Source organism: Aphidius gifuensis, linkage group LG5 (assembly GCF_014905175.1).
Source record: "Aphidius gifuensis isolate YNYX2018 linkage group LG5, ASM1490517v1, whole genome shotgun sequence".
NCBI classification, from domain to species: Eukaryota; Metazoa; Arthropoda; class Insecta; order Hymenoptera; family Braconidae; genus Aphidius; species Aphidius gifuensis.
This window is the reverse complement of record NC_057792.1, coordinates 13545396-13571197: the sequence shown is the minus strand read 5'-3', so window position 1 is coordinate 13571197 and position 25802 is coordinate 13545396. Positions and strand designations below refer to the sequence as shown.

Sequence of the window (25802 nt, the reverse complement as noted above, 5' to 3'; positions counted from 1 at the left end):
CTTGTTCTGTTCTTTAAAATAAAAAAAAAATTATTGAAAAATATTGATTTTTAAAGGCGCCATGCAATTGTTAATAAAAATATTTGATAAACAATTGCATGGCGCCTTTAAAAATTAATATTTTTTAATAATTTTTTTTTTATTTTAAAGAGCAGAACAAAGGCTAATTTGTACCGATAAAATTACAATTTGTACCTCAATAATAATAATAAAGTATTATCAATTGATATTTCGGAGTAACTTGTTTTTTTATTATTATTATTGAGGTACAAATTGTAATTTGATCGATAAAAATTAGCTCTTGTTCTGTTCTTTAAAATAAAAAAAAAATTATTGAAAAATATTGATTTTTAAAGGCGCCATGCAATTGTTAATAAAAATATTTGATAAACAATTGCATGGCGCCTTTAAAAATTAATATTTTTTAATAATTTTTTTTTTATTTTAAAGAGCAGAACAAAGGCTAATTTGTACCGATAAAATTACAATTTGTACCTCAATAATAATAATAAAGTATTATCAATTGATATTTCGGAGTAACTTGTTTTTTTATTATTATTATTGAGGTACAAATTCTAATTTAATCGGTACAAATTAGCTCTTGATTTGCTCTTTAAAACAAAAAAAAAATTATTGAAAAATATTAATTTTTAAAGGCGCCATGCAATTGTTAATAATAATATTTGATAAACAATTGCATGGCGCCTTTAAAAATTATTATTTTTCAATAATTTTTTTTTTATTTTAAAGAGCAAAACAAAGGCTAATTTGTACCGATAAAATTACAATTTGTACCTCAATAATAATAATAAAGTATTATCAATTGATATTTCGGAGTAACTTGTTTTTTTATTATTATTATTGAGGTACAAATTCTAATTGAATCGGTATAAATTAGCTCTTGATTTGCTCTTTAAAACAAAAAAAAAATTATTGAAAAATATTAATTTTTAAAGGCGCCATGCAATTGTTAATAATAATATTTGATAAACAATTGCATGGCGCCTTTAAAAATTAATATTTTTCAATAATTTTTTTTTTATTTTAAAGAGCCAAACAAAGACTAATTTGTACCGATAAAATTACAATTTGTACCTCAATAATAATAATAAAGTATTATCAATTGATATTTCGGAGTAACTTGTTTTTTTATTATTAATATTGAGGTACAAATTCTAATTCAATCGGTACAAATTAGCTCTTGTTTTGCTCTTTAAAATAAAAAAAAAATTATTAAAAAATATTAATTTTTAAAGGCGCCACGCCATGCAATTATATCTATTTAATTAACAATTGCATGGCGCCTTTAAAAATCAATATTTTTCAATAATTTTTTTTTTATTCTAAAGAACAGAACAAGAGCTAATTTGTACCGATCAAATAAGAATTTGTACCTCAATAATTAAAGTAGATATGCAATTGTTAATTATCATTTTGGAGTAAATAATTTTTTTTTGTTGTTATTCTTGAGGTACAAATTCCGGGCTTGGTGGTACAAATTAGTACAAATTATTCTGCGTCTGTAGCAATTTTTTTTACCCCTCTAAGTCATATAGAAAAAAAGTCGATTTTTAACCCTTTCTGGACCCTTTAATTTTGAGGTACAAATTAAATCAATGGTAGTACAAATTAGTACAAATCAAGACGCTTCTAATGAGTATCCTAGATAATTTAGACTTATGCAGGCCAGGTTCACGCACCTGTTATAACTCACGGAAAAATCTTGTTCAACTGCACATCTTTAATGTCATAGACATTTTAATTTTATTTGAAAAAAAATAGTCTCGAGGATTAAAAATCCCCCGCTGGTTCTTTTCCAAACACAACATTTCAGTACAGAAGGACATGGTAAAAGTAATAGAATAAGAAAGCAATAAAGTTTTTTTTTGCTACTGTGATTTTCTATAACATGAATACTCAGATAACTAATAATTGTTGAAATTATTAATATGAAACCAATGTTATAACTGAAGGGAATAATTTGATTCAACTAAACATCTTCAATGTCAGAGACATTTTAATTTTATTTAAAAAAAAATAGTCTCGAGGATTAAAAATCCCCCGCAAGTTCTCCTTCAAACACAACATTTGAGTATAGAAGGACATGGTGAAAAGAATAGAATAGAAAAGGAATAGAGTTATTTTTTTTTATATCGAATAAAATATTTTCAAAGAAAAAAAAATCATAAATGATTGATACTAGGATCTTTCCATGAAAGTCGGTAAGACTGACCAATCATCTCAATTTTTCAATAAAAATCTATGACATTTTCCCTATTTTGAATTTTTAGTGTCCGAGTTTTTGTTACTGTGATTTTTTATAACATAAATATTTAGATAAATAATAATTGTTAAAATTATTAAAACAATATTATGTTATAAGTCACGGAAAAATTTTGTTCAACTACACATCTTTCATGTCACAGACATTTTAATTTTATTTGAAAAAAAATAGTCTTGAGGATTTAAAATCCCCTGCTGGTTCTGCTTTGGACACAACATTTCAGCATTAGAAGGACATGTTGAAAGTAATAGAATAGAAAAGGAATAGAGTTTTCTTTTTTTTTAGAATAAAATTGTTCCTGTGATTTTTTCTAACATGAATACTTAGATAAATAATAATTATTAAAATTATTATAATGAATTTTATGTTATAACTGAATGAACAATTTTATCTAACCACACGCCTTTAACGTCATAGATATTTTAATTTTATTAAAAAAAAAAATTTCTCGGGGACTATAGATCTCCTGCAGGTTCTTTTTCGAACACATTGTTCGAGTATAGAAGGACACAGTAAAAGAAACAGAATAAGAAAAGAAAACTAGGTACATTTTCGACATTTAAAATATTTTGTGTAAGTCTTTAGACAATTTTTTTTTTTACCTGTTTTTTTTTTATTTTTTCATTTATTTTTATATCACAGTATGATTGTCTAAATTTCAATATTAAAAATGTTTTTCAAAGTCAATTGATTGTTTGATAAATAAATATTTATTTATTATATTGAGAATAATTTTAATTTATCAACTACAAAACTAATTTAAAGGAATAGACGCCTTCACACATATACAACTTCATAGTATTCTCTTATAGTCGTTACTCAACTGTCTTGAAGATTAACCTGAAAAGAAAATTTTGTGTTATTGTTATTATGACTGTTTATTATCGTCATTTCTTCTCAAAAATATACTTACAGAATTTTTTTTTTCAACAAAATCCAAGAGGATAGCATGCGAAAGAGTCGGTTTCTGCGATAGGTAGTAATAAGACTTTGTCAAGTACGTCGCTTAGTTTATATTTAACTGGACGAGGGGACAGATGACTAACACAGTAAATACCAAATTTTGATGAACGATATGGCTTATCATACACATCAGTGTATTTCTGAAATCGTTTCCCAATTACCCATATTTCTTCTTGTGATTGAACAAAGTTGCTGATGACGATGACCATCGAGTTTAAAAGCAAAACTGAGTTGTTCTTGCTGTCATGTGATAATACTGTATTTTTCCATTGAAGTCGATGATATTGAGAACCAGAAACTTCACAAGTTGGACCATGATAGTGTATAGATGTCGTGATGGGCCCAGTTTTTTTATCTTCAAGAGAGCTGTCACGCTCAAAACTGTTCATTGACTCTATAGTGCGGTTAACTAGTTGTTGCAACGGTTTGTATGATGCTCTTATTTTCTCCTTAATGATTCCCAGTTCGTTTTCAAAGATAAAAGCAGAAAATGATTCTGCTGGACCGTTTTTTTTCACGTCACCAGCAATATGAATCAGACTATGTACATTATATGATATAAATTGAGGACCAAAGTGTGAGGCGGATCTTTGGACGAATTTCCGTAATAAATCATCAGCAACATTATTGTACTTGATACATAATTCAGGTCGTACAAGAATAGTTGCAGCTATATGTAAAAGCATAAATATATTGTACGTCGATTTTTTTAAATATTTTTTCAAGATTATAGGTGCTGTGTATAACACAAATGAACGAGACTGAGTAGCTTTCCACCCATCACTTTCTTTTAAGTCACCTGGTTTTCTACTAAAATCATTTGGCCAATATTTTGTGAATGATTTCAGTTGATCGTTAATCAAATTAATCTGCAGTGCAGATAAGCGAAATTTTTGTGACACTCTTCTACAAATTCTTTGACAAGTTTTTCCGCAAGTAGATTTGCATAACTGTTTCACCGACTTTGTAAAATATCGTACAAGTTTTCTAGCAACGCCCAGCCATATCAAATGCATAATATCCTGTGGAAACTGAGAAATCATTTTAATCTTGGCATCCAGCAGGGGGCTTTTTTCTTTCCAATGATTAGTGTATGTTAAAAAATCAGCATCATTTCTCAAGTCAGCATCGACTTTTGGAAACGTCATACAACCTTTCCACACACCTTCTTGTATACAACGGTCACAACCGTTTTTACCTGTATGGCCTATTATACATTTAACGTATGCACGAGCCGGACAGTCACAAATAAAATTCCCTATTTCGATAACTACGGCTCTCCCATTAATTGTTATTTCTTATCCGTCATTTCATTAAGCTCGGGTACAAAGTCTTTAAAAATTCATTAATATTAGCTTTATCTGGGCCACATATACTGCGCACATGAACGGATGAGGATTTTTAATACCCTCAATCCTGCAAAGAATGGGCCATAATTGAATGTTTGAACTTTTTTTGAGTGGTATTCCGTCAATATTAAAATGTAGAATAAGTAGGCTAGGAATGTCACTTTCATAATTCATTCGGTGTCGAACCATTGAAACTATACCAAAATAATAATAATGGCCTTTACCCATTGGCTCAACTAAGACTTTAGTTGGTCCTTTAAGTATTGTTCTCGGATCTTTTGGTAATTCATTGTGAATTGGCTGCAATAAATTCATGAGCACTCGCAAGTTGCTGCGAGGAACGTTACATTGAATAGCATATGTTTTCAATACGTCAGAGATAGTAACTTCAGGTGTGCTTACAGGAGGCGGAATATGATTTTTTTCAGTATATTCACATGTGTCATCCAACAAGTCTGTATCACTGCAAAAATCATTCATCGAATCTTCGCAACTAGAATTACTAAGCTCGATCACACTGCAAGCCTTGTTATTATAATTTAAATCCTGACTAATATCAAGATGATTTTCATTACTAATTTCATTATTGTCACTAATCTCATCACTAATAATGTTATCACTAGAACTGGAGGATTCACTTACGAAACTCTTAAATTCTTGCTCAATAGTTTTTTTAATAAATGCATACTTTTGTGATCTTTTCCATGATCTCACTCGGATTGGCAGTGACATAGTTAACAGTGTTATAATAATTAATACAAAAGTTAGTGTTAAAGAGATACAAATATCAATATTGGAAATGATATAATTAGATATTTAATTTTAACTATAAAATATTACACTGCAGTCTATAGTGAATAGAGAACTTGTTTAGTGCGAACCTTAGACTAAAAAGGTCAGCTCACATTTGCTTCAACTGGAATGAAAGCTGTATCCCCTCCTTTTTTGTTCAATACCTTTTATTTTTATTTCCAAAAATTGGCAGGGCATTGAAAAAGGAAAAAAAAGCCGTTTCCGTTCCCAGAATTCCGGGTTTTACAAATTAATTTATGTCCGAATTTTAAAATGAAAAATTTAATTTATGTGAAAATTTACTGTTTCATTATTAAATGCATATCTCCTATATCATACATAGTTATACATTATATCGGAAATAAAATTAATTCAAACGATCAAACTTTCTCCACAGGGTTCTTTTTATGCACGATAGTGAAGAAAGACAAAAAGGAAAAACGTAAACTACCTGAGATGAAAGACCCTGGTCTTTAAGCTGAAGACTATTTAGGCTTCGACGTCTTTCTATAGATGACCTTTTAGTTCAGTTGAGAGTTGGAAAAAAATATCATGGCTATAGATAAGATAATTTATTGTTATGAACAATTCAATAATAAATGAATGAGTAGAAAAATAATAGAAGAATAACTTTTTTGTTTTTATTTTATGACTTTATTTAATGGCTAGTATATTTAATATACTACGGTTTTTTTGTTCTCCGAGTTTGAGTAATTGTACGGGAAAAAATGAGGTTCAATTGCGAAAATCACTAAACATTAAATAATTTGAATGAAAAAATAAACCACCAGCCTATCATAAATTTTTTTGCTTTTTGAATTTTTCAAGTAATTAAAATTCGTTTTCAATGTGTTTGCCTGCATTGTTTATAACACATATATATTTCAACGTTTTTAAAGCCTATTTAGTAAGCACATTAAATATATTTTTTTATAATTTTATAAAAACGTTTTGGATTGTTACGTACATAACGTTTTTCATACATATTTTATGTAACATATCAAATACCATTTGGTTCCAATGTATTCAATACATATATTTTTCACATTTCAAAAACATCTTAAAAATCTCTGTTCAATAGCTTTTTTATTACTTTCAAAGAAACGCAATACAACATGTAATCCTGAAATTTTTTTTTAACGTCTAAAATATAATTTGTTATTACGATGCACAGAATGATTTTTCAATCGTTTTATGAAAACATATATAAAATGTTAAACTCGTAACGTTCGAGAAAGACTTTTTTGAAAACATATTAGACACGCACTTCAGGTACTAGTTTATATTTATAATAAGATTGATAGATTAAAAACGTTTATAAAGCATTTTCGAAACGTTTGTACAGAAACATTTCTAAATCTATTCACTTGATATGTATTTATAACGTTATTTTTGAAACATTTCAGATTGATTTCTGAAAAAGACTATAGAAACGTTTTTTTTTAGTTTCAGTAAATCAAAAACCTCTGATACGTTTTATAAACATTTTAAATACCTTTTTAAGAAACGTTTCGGAAAAAACGTATTAAAAATTAATTTCATAACGTTTCTTTGCTGATCGGGTAGTCATTTCCCAATGACAAATTGTATTATTATTTAATTTAGACAGAATGAGATCTGTCAAGGGAAAATCCCAAGCATGAATCATAAACTTTAGATTTTTTAGAGCTCCTAAGTGTTGTCTAAAAGTGTCAACTAACTCACCGATTGCTGCTGGAGTATCCTTTTTAAGATGAGGATAATCTTTTAATTTTGACCAATGTCGGCGAGCCAATCGACGAGTATGCTCGTATTTATCTACTAAAATAGATAATGCATGGTCATAATTGGCATCATTTATTTCTAGATGACCAATAAGTGACCAAGCCTTGTCAGTAAGGACACTTGTTAAATGATAAAGTTTGAGTGCCTTTGGCAGAGATTGATTGACATCAATTGTATTTTTAAAAACACTAAAAAATGCTGCCCATTTCTCTGGTGTACCATCAAATTTTGGTATTTGTATTGACGGTATTGGTATATTTGTCGGATAAAAATTATTATTTGCACGATAACTACCACTTTCACTATTTGTATCACTTGTATTATTCATATTGCCTTGAAGTTTGCGGATTATTTTCCGTGTTTGAGCAACAACAGTAGAATAATTTTTCTCGATTGGCTCCCTTTCGGGGGCTTCTTTCTCTTCATCAAGTTCTTCTAGTTGATCTTGTATATCTCCAAATAAACTATAGCGTGCTGTGACGTTTTCAAGTGTTACTTGTAGTTCATCTACATCACTTGTAGTTAAATTTTCTTGTATAATCTTTATCTTTTTCATAAGCTCAGTAATCTTTTTTTTTATTCAACCTCTTTGTCGGTAAAGCTTTTTGAGTAATTCTGCTTGAGAATCAGAGTTAGGCTGTGCCATTTTAGTAAAATTGTTTGAGTAACTGTGACTCTTATTTTATTGTACCTTCACTAAAGTCACTGGTAAATATTCACTTGGTGAATCCGGCTCGAAGGACCAAAAAATGTATCGCACCACGTATCCAAATATACCACGATAATTTCACAAGGGTTGTAAGGCCTTATGTTTTATACAGGGCTATCAAAGGATGTGGAGGATAGGTTGTAACTTGAAATAATAGGAATAACACTTTAAATAAATCCAAACACTGTGGCTTAAATTCTATTAATATTCACTTTATTATTTCACTAAAATTATAATTAATTGTATTATATATTGTTTATTGAGTTGACTCTAAAAAGTGTTGTCATGGACAGACACTACTATTTTATATTGTAAGTATAAAAAAATTCCGTTGTACGCGAATCAATATGAATTAGAGATGTTACGTAAACGAGTGTTGAAGAGCAACTGATTTCTCAGTTTGTTGAAAATTGTTAAGTCCAAAAAATGGGTGTGTACTTAGTTAAAATTAGTTTTAATTGGTCAAAAATTAGTTCAAGAGAGGGTAAAAAACTAGGCGTAGGTGGTGGGATTTTTTGACATGAAATTGGGCCTTGTGTGGTCCAAAGGGTGACATAAAAATACCATGTATAAACAAAAAATATAGATTTTACGACCGGAAAGTCCAAGACGTTTTCATGAATTTAGTTTATTTAAAAAAGTTATAAATTTACCTTTTTATTGTCAATTTTACGATCATTCTGTGTATCGAAAATACGTTAGTGCAGTTGTTTGACAGATGTGAGATTTTCTCTAATTCTTGACAAATAATGTTTTTAAAAAATATGTTATAATAGTACCAAAGAGAAACTTGAGCTTATGGTTTTATTTGTTACGTGATTTTTACTCAAAAAATCTATGCATGAGTTGACCATGTGTGGGAATATTAGAGTTTGTAAAAAGCTATTAAAAAGTACATAAATTAAATCGTTGTTTAAAATATTTTAGAAAAAATATAAACCAAAGTTGTTAGTCATATGTTATTTGAAATTGTATGATCTTGCGATCTAGCCATAAAAAACAGAGTAATGTTTAAAACTTATCAACTTATTGTATTTTGTTTAAAAAAAATAAAAAGAATAAAAATCCGGTCAGTCTGGGACCGACAGACATGTGGTTCGACCCGGAACAAGGGGAATAACCGGTTTGTACACTAATAATATTCCCTCTAGTACTACCATTCCCACCGTGTGCCCTACTATGATTTTGACTGGTCAATTTGAGTAACTTCATTGAGATTGGTCCATATCAGTCATAGTGGGAATAAAATTGGAAAGGGTAGAATCACAGCTATTTAAGCTGTGGCACAGCACACACAACACACATTTTTCCTTGCCTACAGCCGCAGTGAGTCCAGGTTCTCTGGTGAGCCATCCCAGAACCTCGGACAACCCCTCCCTTGCCCCCTTGGAATTGGAGTCATCCATTCCATAGCCTTAGGAAGTGGAGCCATCCCTTCCACCAAGGTCTAGGAGCAGGAGTCATCCATCCTAAGATTCCCCTTTACCTTGGTCATTGTTAGTAATGTGTGGTTCTTTTTTATCTCCCTTTGTTAGTAAGCGTACTTGGTCAATCTTTTATTGTGTTGTATTTGGATATTAGATAGGTTTACGTATTTAATTATTAAATAAACTTGGTTAATTTTGAGTACATTAATTATCGTTTTGTTGAGTGATTTATTTTCCCATTGTTTTATTATTTCAGTGACGTAATTTTAATATTCTTTACCCGTCCCTCTCTCCACAAACCAGCATACTAAGCGACCCAGGCAAACTCCTCAACTTAATTTTAAGATTTACTATTGCAGGTCCGGATCAACATCTTTGGATTATTGTGCGTTATTTGGATTCTTTGGATTATTGTGCGTTATTTGGATTCTTTGGATTATTGTGCGTTATTTGGATTATTTGGTTATTGTGTGTTATTAGGTTATTTGTTGCTATTTGGTTATTTGGTATTTGGTATTTGGTTATTTGGTTAGTTTTAAGGTCGTTTTGTTGTTTTAGCGGCGTAGAATAAAGCAACTGGCATATTTTAATTGTCGTTTTTGGTGATTTTAGCGACGTAGAATAAAATCCCGATAGTTTTAGTGACGTTTTTGGTTTATCTTAGCGTCGTAGAATAAAATTTACTGTCCCCCCTTTGTCTGAAAAATAAGTTGATCCGAGCCTGTAGGTAAAGTCTGAGAATTGAGTGAGAAAATAACATGTCACGTTACAGTTGTTGGAATCATTATCTCATTTTTTTTTTAATTTTGTTAAATTAATTTTTGTACCAAGAAAAATTCCACTAGTTTTTATAGAATTTAACTTTAATTTTTTTGCATTAATCCAATTATTGATTGATGACAAATCATTGTTGATTTTATTTATTGCATCATGTATCTCATTGACAGAGGTATTTATAAAAATGACAAGATCATCAGCATAAAGTAGATGATCACAATAAGTTAAAGCAGACTTAATATCTTTTATATAAATTGAATAAAGGAGTGGCCCAAGTACACAAGTACCTTGTGGCACACCTTTTGAGATATATTTTAATGAAGAGTCCACTTCATGCAAAGATACATATTGCTGCCTTTTTGATAGGTAAGACCTAAACCAATTAACAACACAATCATTGTAACCATAGTGTGATAATCCATTACACAAAATCAAATGATCAACTAAATCAAAAGCTTTGCTAAAGTCAAAGAAAACTGCAATTGTAATTTTATCATGCTCGATGCTTTTTCTGACAAAATCAAGAAGGTAGGTAAGTGCAGTCAACGTACCATGATGCTTTTTAAAACCACATTGACGCCTGTCAAGAATTCCAACTTTATTCATGTGAGTTATAATTTGTTCGTGTACACATTTCTCAAGTAATTTTGAGAGAAGTGGAAGAATAGCTATTGGTCTTATGTCTTTATTACATGATGGATTTTTCACTTTAGCAAGTGGTAAAATCTTTGTAATTTTCCATTGTGCAGGAAATTGTGGAGTAATTAGTGAGTAGTTGAATATGTTGACAATATATGGAAGTAGGTAACTACCAAAAGATAACAAGTGCTTAATTGAAATTCCATCTGATCCAAATGACGAAGATGATAATGAATTAATAAACTTTTTCAGTGCTGATATTTTTACAGATGTAAATTGAAAGTTATTTCCACTTAATCTTTCTGTAAAATTCGACCATCTTTGGTTAACCATGTTTAGGTTCCCTGTGAGTGAATTTTGAGCAACATTGACAAAATAATCATTAAGATTTTCTGATGTAAAACTTGATGGTATTTTATATCTCAGAGACAAATTTGACCGTCTTGTTAAACCAATATTATCAATTTCAACCCAAAATTTTCTTGAATTTTTGTTTTCATGATAACACTTTTCAATAATCTTTTTACGATTGTCTCTTATTTTACATTTAATGAAATTACGTAGCTTACAGTAGTCTTTAAAGTATTGCGCAGATTTAGTCTTTTTGTATTTTTTAAACAAATTCTTTCTTTTTTTTATTAATTGACAGACTTCATATGTAATTCCTGGTTTTTTTTTAGTTTTAACATAACACATTTTTATGGGAATTAAAGAATCAATTATCAACTGTTCTTTTAATTCTCGATGTAAATGTATCTACTAAATTATTAATGTTATGACAATAAGCATACAAGTCCCAGCTGAATACGTTGAATGAATTAATTCATACATCTGGTGCACAAACACCCCAATCTCTTGAAATAAATACTTTATTTTTGTCATTCAATTTTTCATCTGCTAAATAAGAAGAATATTCAATAAATATCAGATCATGATGAGATGAAAATGGCTCAAATGACTGATCAGAGTGGATAATATTGGTATGATTTGACACGAAGCAAACATCTAGCCATGTATTAGAAGTGCTTGTGTGATGTGTTGATGAAAAAAGTACTTAATAAAGATTCAAAGCCGTTGTGAAACTAATTAAATCACATTGGTCTGAATCATTTGATAAAATATTGGCATTAAGATCACCAAGTAAAACAATATCTGATGATGATGTTACAGTTGATGCCAAATAATTTTCTAAGTTGCAAAAAGAGATATTTTTGTGTGGCCTATAAGCAACACAAATAATTAAATCGTTGATAGAATAATCAGAAATTGTCAATGAAAGATATTCAACAAGATTGTCAGCATTTTGCTCAGAATAATTCAAGTTTTTTATTTTATAAAAGTCTTTAATATACAATGCAACACCACCTCCTCTTTTATTTGTTGATCTGTCATTTCTAAATATGTTATATCCAGGTAGTATAACTTGAGCATCAAGTATATCTGAGTGTAACCAAGTTTCACTTATAGCAATTACATCAAAACTTTTACTTGAAAAATAATATTTAATTCCATCAATATGAGCCAGCAATGACTGTGCATTGAAGTGACAAATTAACGGAGAATTGTTCGAATTATTTACATTAGAAATATGTGTTAAATTATTGTTAGATGCTTGTTTTAAATTGGAGACTTGATGATTATCTATTTGTCAATTTCTTAAATTATTATGATTACGTGAGTTATGATTCGTATAACTTTGATTATTCAAAGTATATGACTGTTGTGGCATTGGTAAAAGATAAACATCATTTCTATCTTTTAAGGCAATTGGTGAGCCAGTTTTAAGGCGAACATTGACTTTGTTGTAACTGATCCAGACATCTTTTGGCTTAACAAAAGACAAACGCTGAAGAATATCTCGACGAAGTTCAAGTAGGTGATTAGGTGAACGACGATAAACAAGTAATGGTGATACTGAATAATGTAAAGACTGAATATTTAAACTTGATCCTGTTAATTTGCCTTTTTTCTTAAAAAAAGTGATAAATGACTCACGCAACTGAGTATTTGTAAACATTAGTCTAATAGGACGAGTAGCTGAAGAAGTACGTCCCAATCTGCTAATACTTGTTATTGATGAAAAATCGAAATTAATCAAGTTACAAATTGTCTTTACAATATCTTGAAGATTCACATTGACAACCTCTGGCAATCCAAACATAACAACTTCATTCAAAAAATTGCTCTGAATGTTTGATGAGTTCTGTGAAGAGTTGCTTGACTCTTTAATTTCTATTTGCAACCTTGAAATATTTTTGTTTATTTCAGAAATTTGATTTTCCAAAGATACAATTTTAGAATCTGTAATCTTAAAGTTTTGCTCAATTGCTTTAAATGTCATTGACATAGACTCATTGAAATTTTGTTGCTTCAAGTTAGATTTTTGCTGGTTTGAAAAATGATTATCTTGTCTTGTTGATATGTTATTGCACCAAGATAAAATACTGTCAAGCTTACCCTGAATTGAATTATCAATAATTGATGAATTTGACTGAAGAGAATCAATAACATTGACAGGAGAATGATCTACGTTAACAGCTGCATTATTATCAAATTCATTATTATGAATATTAGACAGTAACACCTCATTTGTTGAATAAGAAGTAGCATCAGCATTTGATGAATCCAATGAAATTGGTGATGCTTGTGAAATTGCAATTAACGATGACATGACAACAGAATTATTTGCTTGTGTTAGACTTGTAGTTGATGATGAAGTAGCTGACGTGAATGTGGCACAAGACGTAACAATTGTTGAAAAAGCCAATGTTGGAGTTGTTGCTGATGATGAAGATAATGGTGATGTAGAAAGCATATTCTTTTCAGCACACCTTGGACAGTAACTCAAAAGAATTTTATTGATTTTTTTTAGAGTAATAGATTCATCCTTGACAATGCCTGAGCTGGACAGACTGTTCTGTAAACACTCAATATGATATGAATGACCACAAGTAGATCTGATTATGAATGTACTATTCAAAGTGTCTTTATTTGGACCAGCAGCAATAAAATCACCAAGACAAATTCTGCAGTATGATATTGGCGAAGTCTCCAAGATAGAGTGTCTTTTATTCAATGATCTATCAGCTGTAAGACAACTCATATGACGTGTCAATGGCATTAGATAGATGTTTAATTTATCTTGAAAACACGATGACAGACCCAGAATTCTAGGTTAGAAGCTTAATTCAATATTCAAGACACATTAATGTATAATTACAGAAAGAAAAATTAATTATTCTGATAAATAAACTTATCACCAAAAACTGAATACTGTAAAAATTTTTTATTCACGATTTTTTTAATTAATTATGTGAGATTAATGACTGAATAGTAATTGATGCACACATGCGCAATGGCAGTTCAATAATTGACATTTTCAATAATTTTATTAAAATCTTGAATATTTTGAATAATACTGTACATATCCGAAATATTATCCATAGCTAGCATACCCCAAAGTGAATTCAAGTTATTTTTACTAACTTGACGTAAACCAGGATTTTTTTTAATTTCCGTAGGATCTAAATCAATTCCCTCTATTTTACTATAGTTATCTATGTATGCTTGTTTTGATGCATCATCAACGCACTCTACAGGCCATCCGCTAGCTTCTTGTTTTATTTTTAAAAATTTATTTATATAACCTGTAAATAGACCACCAGTTCTAGTTTTCGGGTCATATTGAGTTGTTTTATCCCAATGCCATATTTCTTTTATTTGTAAAATTTTATACCCTTTCTTAATCGCTACTTTCAACTCCTCAGATACCCAAGTACCAATAAGTGCTCGTTCTGATTCATTATGAGTACAATTTTCTTGATTTAAAGTTAATGTACATGCGTTACAAAGTGGAAAAAAAAATTTTTTATGACACCTCATCGGCAATACTGGTATATATGAATCGGCCGGTGGCAAAACTCGACATTTAATTAATCCTATCACATTACTTATGTTATTATCTGGACAAAGCTCACGTATATCATCCAGAACAAAAACTTTAGGGTGGCCTAGCGGGTAAATATTTTTCTTCAAGACACTAGGATAAAGCGACGTGACGTCCACGTAGTATATCTTTTGAGAACCAGTAACAGTATGTGAGACACAAAAATTTTCAGTTCGTCCACCAAATAAAGCATTAAGAGGCAATATTGCTTCTTTATAAAAATTATTATCAATTGTTTTCAAGAAATTCTTTAAATCTACGTTGTTTTGACACATTCTTTTAAAATCACATTCCCAAATGATAATTGGCGGGGCACACTACCACCAGTCGTTGATTTCAATACAACCAAGTCAATAGTAAATAGATCGTTATCATGTACTGGATCATTACTTTGACAAATGCTACTTACAATCTCCCATGAACGTTCAAATGTAAAATTATTGGCGGTTGTCAAGTGAGTATGTGCCTCCGAGTTCATAGAAGGGGTTTTGAAACGGAGGATAACTCTATCACGCGCATTATTTGAGTAATTTTTGATCAGCTTGTATACCTTTGCAAATGCTTCTTCAATCCATGTTTCAACTACAGTATTTTGAGATATTTTTTGACTTTAAAATTTATCAAATGTTTATTCAAATTATATTTTGGCACAAATGTCTGTGTTTCATCAACAATATCTATGCGCTGAAAATTATTATCACTACCACCATCTGTTTGTAAAATTTCACTTAAATGATGTTGTTGTAATGGCGATTGCATGATTCGATTTATTTTGTCCCTATCGATAAAATTATCGTCAACTTTAACATCATCTAAAACAGGTTGTTGTGGAACTTCAGATTCAGGAGATACACGTAAATGTTGATCCAAATGCTCTTGTTGTAACCGTGGTTCTATAATATTGTTCGTTAAACTACCGTCGAGTAGACTATCAATAAAAAACTCACACTTTACACTGTCGTCAATTTCAACTTCAACATCATCTAAAACACGCTCCATTTTTCTAGCAACAACTTGAAAAAAAGATCTTCACACTGCAGTGGTCACACCAAAACTGATTTCTTCTAAATTTACCTGTTTCGTAAAATATTTTACCCGACAAAATTGAAAATTGTTCTGGCCCTCTGGTGTGAAAAAATATAGCAAGAGAAATAACGAATTTTTTTTTTTTTTTTTCTAAACAAAATTATATTTGATACCTGTAAAAAGGAAACAAAAAATATGGTGTAACCTGAAAAATTTTTAATAATAACAAATATATCTGTAAAAAGAAGACAAAAGGAAAAAGGTATACTTAATTTTTATTTATTTATTTATTTTTCTTTATATTTTTTCAATACAATAATACCTGTAAAAAAAGATATAAAAACAATTTATTTATTTATTTATTTTTTCATTATATTTCTTCGATAGAATAATACCTGTGAAAAAGACATAAAAACAATTTATTTTTTTACAAATGGCTTAATTATTATAATCTAGTAATTGTGCACAGTGTTCACAATGACCAAATTCATTCAGAATTGGTTCTCCACCACAGAGATCGCATTTTACGTTACTCAATGATTCTCTGAGGTCACGTATTTCGTTTTGCGAACATGTTATTCTTTGATTTATTAATTGATCTCGTTTTTCAATAATTGTGTTTGGTATTTCTACAGGCGATGGTTGTGGGTACTGCGGTTGCTCACCCATCTGCCATTTTTCATGACAGCCTTTACAAAACTGATGATGCGGTGTTGCTGCTTTTTTGGGCATTGATACCCTGCACAGTCAACGCAGAAATCTGTAATATCTACAGACTCATTTATTTGTTTCTCGACACGTGGCTTTGAAGGCCCTGCTTTAGGTCGATATTGGTTTTCGGTGTCATATTCCTCAGCAACATTATTCTCGTTCATAATGGTGGGTGGGTCTGAAGACGAAGCCGATGACGATGATGACCCCGATGATGATGACGACCCGGATGATGATGACGACCCAGATGATGATGAGCCGGATAATGAAGATGACGATGATGATGAACCGGATAATGACGAAGACGTTGACGCTTGGCTCAATATAACCACTTCATCTAGCATACAAAAAAATATGATTATCATTATTATGTTATAAAAAAATTTTTATTTATTTATTTTATAAAATATTTACCTTCTTCTTCATTGTCATCATCTACTGTTATTATTTTTTGCCCGTGTTTCCCGGACTTATGCATTGCAGGTGGTGATACTGGCCTCTGTTTCTCATCTTTATCTTTATCCCCGTCTATAAAAAAAAATATTATATTATTATTATTATTATTATTATTAAATTTTTTCATTTATTTTATAAAATATGTACCTTTTTGATTTTCAACCATCGTAATTATTTTTTCACCAAGTTTCATGACCTCACTGACTAATTCAGGACTATGTTTTTCACTGTTTTGATCGTTATCGACCTCTGTAAAAAATAATATCAGTTTTATTATTATTACTATTATTATTATGATTATTATTATTATTTTTACTACAAATATTTACCTTTTTGTTTTTTAGTTATTTTTCGAGAATTCATGGTAATATGTTTAATTGGCGGTAATATTTCTACAGAGGTAATTGCAGGTTTTTTTTTAATTTTTAAATACAATTCTTCTTCAAAACCATTTTGTTCTAGATCTGTAACATAAAAATTATCATTATTATTATCTTATTACATTCTATAACGCGTAAAAATCTTATAAACAAAAATATTTTTTTTTACCTTCGAAAACCTTAAGCAAGTCCTCATCAAGCGGTTCATTTTTTTCTTCTAATTGTGCATTTGCAAACATAGTTGCGGCTGTTTCAAACACTTTATTGACTAATGTCACATCTGTCAGTTTTTCATTATCGACTAATGAGACATCTACAGGTGTTTCGTTATCATTTTCCAGTACAGCCTCATGAACTGGAATTTCATTATTCATCACAGTTTCGTCAACTGGTATTTCAATGTCTATAAAAACAAGAGAAAATTTATTTTATTTATTTGTCAAGAAAAGTATTAAAAATTTATTTATTGAAAATTTATTTGTCAAGAAAAATATTAAAAATTTATTTTCTTTATTTGTTAAAAAAAAAAAAAGTATTAAAAATTTATTTTATTTATTAGTTAAGAAAAAAGTATCATTGAAAATTTATTTACCGAAAAACATCATATCATCATCGTCAGCCGTTTCAAAATCCTTTAACACATCTTCTTCACACTGTATGGAACTTTTTTCACTTCTTGCAATATATTTATTTTGAACTCGTTGTTTAATATTTTCAGACTGTAGTTGTAGTTCTAGATAATCTTTTATTTCTTTTATATCAGTAATTGCCAAGTAATTATTATCCCGAATAAAATCTTCAAGTTCCCTATCTTTTCTAGGAAAACTTTTAAAAAACGATGAGACACAATGGCTTCGGGCAATCACAGTGCGCTTCAAATTTTTGAGTTCACTTAACAGTTCAGGGTATTTATATAGGGGAAAGCGGGGCAAAATGGAACACTTAAGGAAAAAATATAAATCGATGTATGACAATAGTATTTTCCGATTAGTTTTTCTCACTTATTAATAAAAAAAACATAAATAATTTTTAAAAATTAAAAAAAAAAATTATTATTATAAATTTATTTATTGTTGTTTAATAAAATGTGATATTAATCACAAAAATTAATTTTTTTTTATTTCTCTTCATGTATAATTACGAACAATTGCTTTTAAATTAATTTGTCACCATTTTTCTCGACGAACAAAAAAAAACATATAAAAAATAATTTTCTTTGTTCTTAAAAAAAATGCTCAAAAATTTTTCAAAAAAATTTTTTTTTTATTGCATCTATTTTCTTCCGGCTATTTTAATCGAAGAGTGACGAAAAAATGAAAAAAAATATGAGTCAAAATATTTTTTTGGGTGTTCCATTTTGCCCCGCCGTTCCATTTTGCCCCGCTTTCCCCTATATCATGTACCCATTTTTTTTCTCTGCTATCTTCTACTTTTTTTTTTTTACAACTAAAGTCAACTTCGTTGGTTTCAAGTACGCGTTTCATTTTCCATTTTATTAGTTAAGATGTGACTGAGTACACCCGGAAAACACAACTGACACTTGTCGTGAAAATTTTCAGGGATGATAGTCAAAATAATTTTAGTCAGGCCCATTTTCTTACCTCCATAAATACTTATCTTTTCTAATAGGTCCATTTTCGCTAAGATGTTGCCAATAGAAAATCAGAAAATCAAAAACAAGCAAAAAAAAAAATAACAGGTGTATCTTTAAATTTTTAGAAATTTGTCGGTAAAACTTACTTAAATACAAAAAATAACCCACTGTTTTTATGACTCTTTTCCACGTACAAAAATCTGGAAATACTCTCTGCAAGTCGCTCGTAAAATTAGATAATAAACAGCAGGAACATTTCGAAATTTTAGAAAAAATCTATCGAAAAAAAATTAACCCTCGGCACGGAAATCTGAAAAACATGCCACTCGTAAAAATAAAATAACAAAAGAAACATTTTAAACTTCAAAACAAAATTTGTGAAAATCAGTTCATAAAAAATCCTATACAACATCTTAAAATAAAAACTTACCTTTTTTAAAAGGAAATCTGAAAAACATGCGAGTCATAAAAATAAAATAACAAAGGAAACATTTTAAACTTCAAAAAAAATTGTGAGAATCAGTTCATAAAAAAAATCCTATGCAACATCTTAAAATAAAAATTTACCTTTTTCAGAAGGAAATCCGAAAAACATGTGACTCGTAAAAATAAATTAACAAAAGAAACATTTTAAACTTCAGAAAAATTTATGTCGTTCGTAAACTAAATTAACAGCGAGATGATTTTTTCTATTCTACAGACGGACCCTTATACGATTTGAAAACGAAAGAAAAACTAAACTCGAAAAACTATATTAAAAAAACTCCTTTATTATTACATTTTCCGAAAACTATACTAAAAACTAAAACTGAAAAACTATATTAAAAAAACTACTTTTATCTATGTTTTCTTAAAACTCTATTCTTTTTTTTCCCTACTATAAAACTAAACACCTGTATTTCAAAACTATACACAAAAAAAATAAACTAACAAAACTTTACACCTGTACGGTTTCCTTATTCTATGCCCATACTACGCGTGCCTATGCTCTATTCTTATTCTATTTCTATACGACGCTTGGCCTATGCTCTATATGTACTTTGCCCCAGTGACGTCACCCATGCATTTTTATTTTACTACGCGCCCTTATTCATTCAACCTATTCCTATACTATACAACCGATGCAACCTATACGCACCCCCACACACATACCTCTCACTCGCACCCTTATTATTTTACTCCGGGCCCTGTACTATAGGCCCATGCACAACACACACGAGGGGGGGGGGGGTAGCCGCATTCCTGAGGGTGCCCAGAAGAGCCTCCTTCTACTCCGGACGGGGTCAAGTATAGAATTTTGTCAAAGATTAAGACTTAATTATATGCGTTAAATATTTCCTTCTTGACTTATTTTGGTATTATATTTTTTTGTATCTAAAAAATTAATAAATATCGATATAAAATAAAATTACTATAATCACATAATAAGTGGTGATTTCGAATACTTGACGCTCCTTTTTGTAAAAAAAAACTGTGTTTCTTTTTTTGTTTAGATCCCACGTAGAAAAATTATATCTGAAATATATCTCAATTATATCTCAATTTCGACAGATATGGAGGAGATATAAAAAAGATATCGAATATATCTAAATAATATATATTATATATTATTTTTATATTCCTGGTAGAAAAAATTATTCATATATACATGTAAAGTCGGAAAATATAAATAACGAAATTATAAACTAACGAAAAAATATGGAATATATATATATTTTATAAATTTTTTTTTAGATTTTATAATAACCGATTTTATATGTTTTTCTATTTGGATATATATATCACAATCTATATAAAAAAGATATGCAATATATATAGCATAGATCTGCAGAATATAAAAAAGAGATATAAAATATATATATACTATAAATATATTTAAATTCAATATTTTTTTAAACAATAAATTTAACATTTTTTTAAACAATAAATTCAACATTTATTTAAACAAAAATTTAGACATTTGTTTGAACATTAAATTCAACATTTTTTTAATGTTTAAATAAATGTTGAATTGATTATTTAAAAAAAATGTTAAATTGAATAATTGAATAATTTTTTCTACCAGGAATATAAAAATAATATATAATATATATTATTTAGATATATTCGATATCTTTCTTATATCTCCTCCATATCTGTCGAAATTGAGATATAATTGAGATATAATTGAGATATATTTCAGATATAATTTTTCTACGTGGGATATCACATCTTTTTGTAAAGTCCTTCAATCATTCGATAGAAAAAACCATAATATTAAAAAGTATATAAAATAACTTGGTACCATCCGTATTAATCTTTGTTCGTTCTAAAAAAAAATATGTAAGCATTTTTCGCATTACTTCGCCAGTTTTTGCTAGCAACGAACAAATTAACAATTTTTGTCCAGCTAGTATTCTTGCGGAAATAACTGACAAAATAACTAACTTTATACGTAGAACCCACCCACATCGTCTCGTATCGTATCGTCAAGTGGTCATATCGTCTCCATATCGTATCGTATCGTCATATCGACGATATTGTATAAAAAAATTCAGTTTTTGTTGTACTTTCTCGAAATTTTATATGATTTTTTTCTTAGTACAGAACCACCTGTATACCCAAGTAGAAAAAAAAATATATTTATTGGAAATATAAAATAAATTTATTTTATATCTTCTAAATCTTTTCTAAATTTTTTCTTAATTCAATTTTAGTAAGTCCAAAACTGTAAGTCCTTCAGATAATCAGATTTAATTTATATTTCCAGTAAATATATTTTTTCTACTTGGTTATGTATTTTTTTTTGTTACTTTTACCATGTGTATACTTCGACATCTGGATTTTTAAAAATGTTTTTAATGATGATCAATATATTTTCGAGGAAATACAAAGTTTTCAAAGAGTAGAATTGAGAAACTTCGGTGGAGTCTCAGGGTCAAGGCGTGCAAATTGGTTTTCCGGCAGGAAGGCCCATTAAAATATTTCCAAACAATGCTGTCTTATTTTTTTTTCATATATTTTTGTATACTGTAGTTGTGAATACCCTGCTGTTTAAACACGGTTTCTGTTTTTTTTTTCCTTGAAAAATTATTTTGTCAACAAATAAAACTCTGAAATGTTGCAGATACAGATGATTTTTATTTTTTTTCTAACGGTTTTTTGGAGGTCATTTTCTTGAATAAACTCTCCCGTCAATGTCTCATTTTTTTTTTCTTTAACCTTTCGACATGAGTTATTGGGTTGTTTTACATTCAAGACCTCTTAATATTAATTTTTAAACTATTCTAGATTTGTATATTTTTTTTTAATTATAGGCAAAGTGTTGTTTTTTTTAATGAAATGGTTTTTTTTTTCTTTAAAAAGAGTGAAAAAAAATCCTCCGTTTAGTTCTTTGAATTTATTTTATTTTATAATTTAAATTTATAATTTTTAATAAAGTTTTTTAAATATTATGAAAAAATTAATGTCATATCGTCGATATGGACGATATATCGGATATATCGTCTTGACCATATCGTATCGTATCGAGTTTGACGATACGATATGAAACCCCATATCGTATCGGATATCGTCACCTCCATATCGTATCGTATCGTCATATCGTCATATCGCGGCATCACTAAAATTTATTGATGTAGAGTAGACTTAAAACAATGATATCATTAATTTTGAGGACTTCAATCTTTCTTAGAATATTCGTTGATCTAAAACAATCGACACATGTACCAACTCCTTCGTGCCACAATGATAGTGATTGATCAATAACTTCTTGTGAAGTGAATGTGTTATTTTTGTTTGGTATTAAAAGATTCATCATAAATTCGTTTGACAAGGAAACATTTGCATATGAACACGATTCACATTTTTCTCAATACTTTTGTTCGTAGCTACAATTGTACATTGCTAATGAAAAATGAATAACACCATAGGGCTCTGAAGTCGTAGAGACCGAGCGGAGACTTGATTCGTCAGTGAGCGAGAAAACTTACCGGTGAGGGCACTCATTCATGAAGCATAAAGCATTGCAGCAAAAACTCGCGTGTGAACACACCGCTCTAAAATTTAATACACTTGACAACAATGAAAAAATATATAAAATATCGATAATTGATAAAACAATAATAAAATAATATTAATAAGCCAAAAATAACAAAATATAAAATACACTTTATTTAACATGAAATTATTTCAAAAACAGTTTTTTTTTCGAAAATCAAAGGTTTTCTACAATCAAATAACCAACACTTGACATCAATTTTAGAGTGCGAACTCACGACAAGCTAAAATTCCCGCTTGTAAGCATGGCGGCTATAAAAATCACCAAAAAGTAACTGAATTTACTAAATTTATCGCGAATCCGTGATTTTAAAACATGCTTGGTGGTGTTAAGCTTGTTCTGCAGTCACTAAGAGACACCACGGATTTGCAGTTCTATAGACCGATGCTTCTGGCAGCTGATTTAGATATTCGAAAATAAATCCTTTCGTAAATAAAAATATTTTATATTTTTGTTTACATATGATGTAAAAAAAAAACTCATTAAATTTGATGGAAAGAAAAATAAACAATAACATGTGACTTGGGAACATAGCTTAAAGTATCATTATTTAATTTGCGCCATCGATGCGATATTGGATACTGAAGTAAATATAAAGTTTTCCCACACCATCTACTATTACCTTGCACAATTTTATTTTTATAATGTTGCCAAATTGCTCTGGACTTGGAAACCATATTGCTTTGATCTGATTTGGTTTTATAATGTTTGTCAAAGTGCAGTAAGGTTTTAAATAATCTTCAAGAAAAACGCAATTTCTGAAAATGATTTTGAAGTTAAAAAAAAAAAGTATACATCTTAAAAATCTGTTTTTATTTTTATTAAAAAGTTTCAATTAATTTATAAGATGATCAGAAGACAGAATATTTTTCACATCAATCAAATAATATATTCCAAAAGGCACAAGAAACAAAGGCACGATAAAGACAAAAGGATGTATAAACAAAAGGTTACGTTTATCAGCAAGCATGTGTATGTTGTATATTAGTACATTAGCACACCTGATGAGCAGGATTCGCGCCTATATCCCAACTTCATATGGCGCACGCACCATCGCTGCGATATTGAATACTGTACTGTACTGATATAAATAAAGGTTCTCTCACACCATTCTACTATTATTGCTCAATTTTATTTTATAAGGTTAGCGAATTGCTCTGGACTTGGAAGCCATAATGCTTTGATTTAATTTTGGTTTTTAATGTTTGTCAGAGTGCCCTGAGTTTTTAAGGAAATATCAAGAAAAACGCAATTTCTGAAATTGATTTTAAAGTTTAAAAAAAAGTATACAACTAAAAAATATGATTTTTTTTTTTGATAAAAAGTTTGATATTGATTTAATAGGATGATCAAAAGACAAAATATTTTTATCTGATCAATCATATTTTAAAATAAATTCCCAAGGAATTGGAGGGTTAGGGTCAGCTCTATGTCGTGTATATTAGGCACGGTAGTTATCTCGTTTCCCCACTTTCTTTTATTTTCTCATACTTGACGCGAGGCACTACCGTGCCTCTTGATTATGGATACATATTTTTAATCAAATCTATTCCAAAAATAAGTATTGTCATAGAAAATTCGTAAAAATGACAATTTATCACGAATTACGGCAAAACTGAAACACGGGTTATTTTCAAATTATTTGGACATAATCGACACCAATTTACGTTATAAAAAAAAAAAGATGTGTGTTATTGTACGCACAGGGAAGTGAAACTCCTTTAATAATTCTAATAAATAGTAATTAAAAGATCTCTCGTTGCATTAATATATTTTTGACTAGTTGTCTTATTCGCTCTCATTCCGAGTGAACTATTATGTTCATTCAGTCATTAACGATTATGATAGAAATTTGTTGATTAGTTATAATATTAAGGTTCTATGTAAATGAAATTCTAATTAAAAAACTTAACACAGAATATAATTTTATATAAATATTTATTTATTGAACAACTAGTCAGCCGAACACTTCTATTACTATTTTATGTATACTTTTTATTTTATGTATATATATTCATGAAATACTGAGTTTTTTGAGTTGCTTTTATCTTCAGGATTTTTGTCGGGATGATATCTTTTAATATTTTCCCGATACATCAACTTTGGATGACTTTAGCTTTCGATATTTCTGAATATTGAGTCAATTTCAGCCTCGTAATCTCACATGTTACAGCCTGAAAAATATAAATAAAATTAATACAAATTATAATGGAAAAAAGACCTGGAAACGTTTGTGGGGGCGTGTTGCCCGCGATACCCGTTGAAAATTAAAAATTTTCAATACTCCGGCTAGGGCCATAGTTATTTTTATTTTTCAGATATAATAGAATTATGGTTTTTAAATAATTTTATGGTTTATTGATAATAAAATTATTCAAAAATAAATTTTTATGTTTATTTTTTTTTTTTCTCAAAAAATATTGGAGATAGCAGAAAAAACCCACAATGCGGGCGATAGAGTTTTTTGAGACGCAAAATAAGAGCCGATTACGAAGTTTTCAATCCAATTCTACGTTGAGTTATTTATTACCTAATTTTTTAAAATTGTTAAAAAATTGATTAAAAATGCTATAACTTTCAGGATACTGAAGATAGAAACATTGTATTAGGCTCAATTGAAAGTTATTACTGCTGGCGAATAGCTGAGGAAGCGGTGTGTTTTACCTGTTAATTTCTGAGCAATTAATGTAGCCAAAGAAATTAACAGGTCAGTCACATATTTTTTTCAGCCATTGGTCGTATATATATCTTTTATTATATATCTTTTATCATGAGACCCGGTAGGGTCTCTCGTTAAAGTTGTTCAAAAACGAGAGACTGTCAGGGATATATGTCTTTTAAGTTCGTGTGTGTGACGTCATTGATTTATAGTCAAGTCCATATCTTTTGATTGACGAATCGAAAAAAAAAATAACAACAGTTTGACTATATAAATCGAGGTTCCTC

At 29.3% G+C, this 25802-nt stretch overlaps 1 protein-coding gene across 1 annotated transcript; it reads right to left on the bottom strand.

Moving 5' to 3' along the window:
* Positions 1 to 6437: 6437 nt before the first annotated feature.
* Positions 6438 to 7708, bottom strand: LOC122856428. Its single transcript, XM_044158096.1, has 2 exons — positions 7093 to 7708; positions 6438 to 6511 (listed from the first exon to the last, which is right to left on the bottom strand). Exons 1-2 carry the CDS (start codon positions 7706 to 7708, stop codon positions 6438 to 6440), a joined length of 690 nt encoding a protein of 229 aa, XP_044014031.1.
* Between the last annotated feature and the right edge of the window lie 18094 nt (positions 7709 to 25802).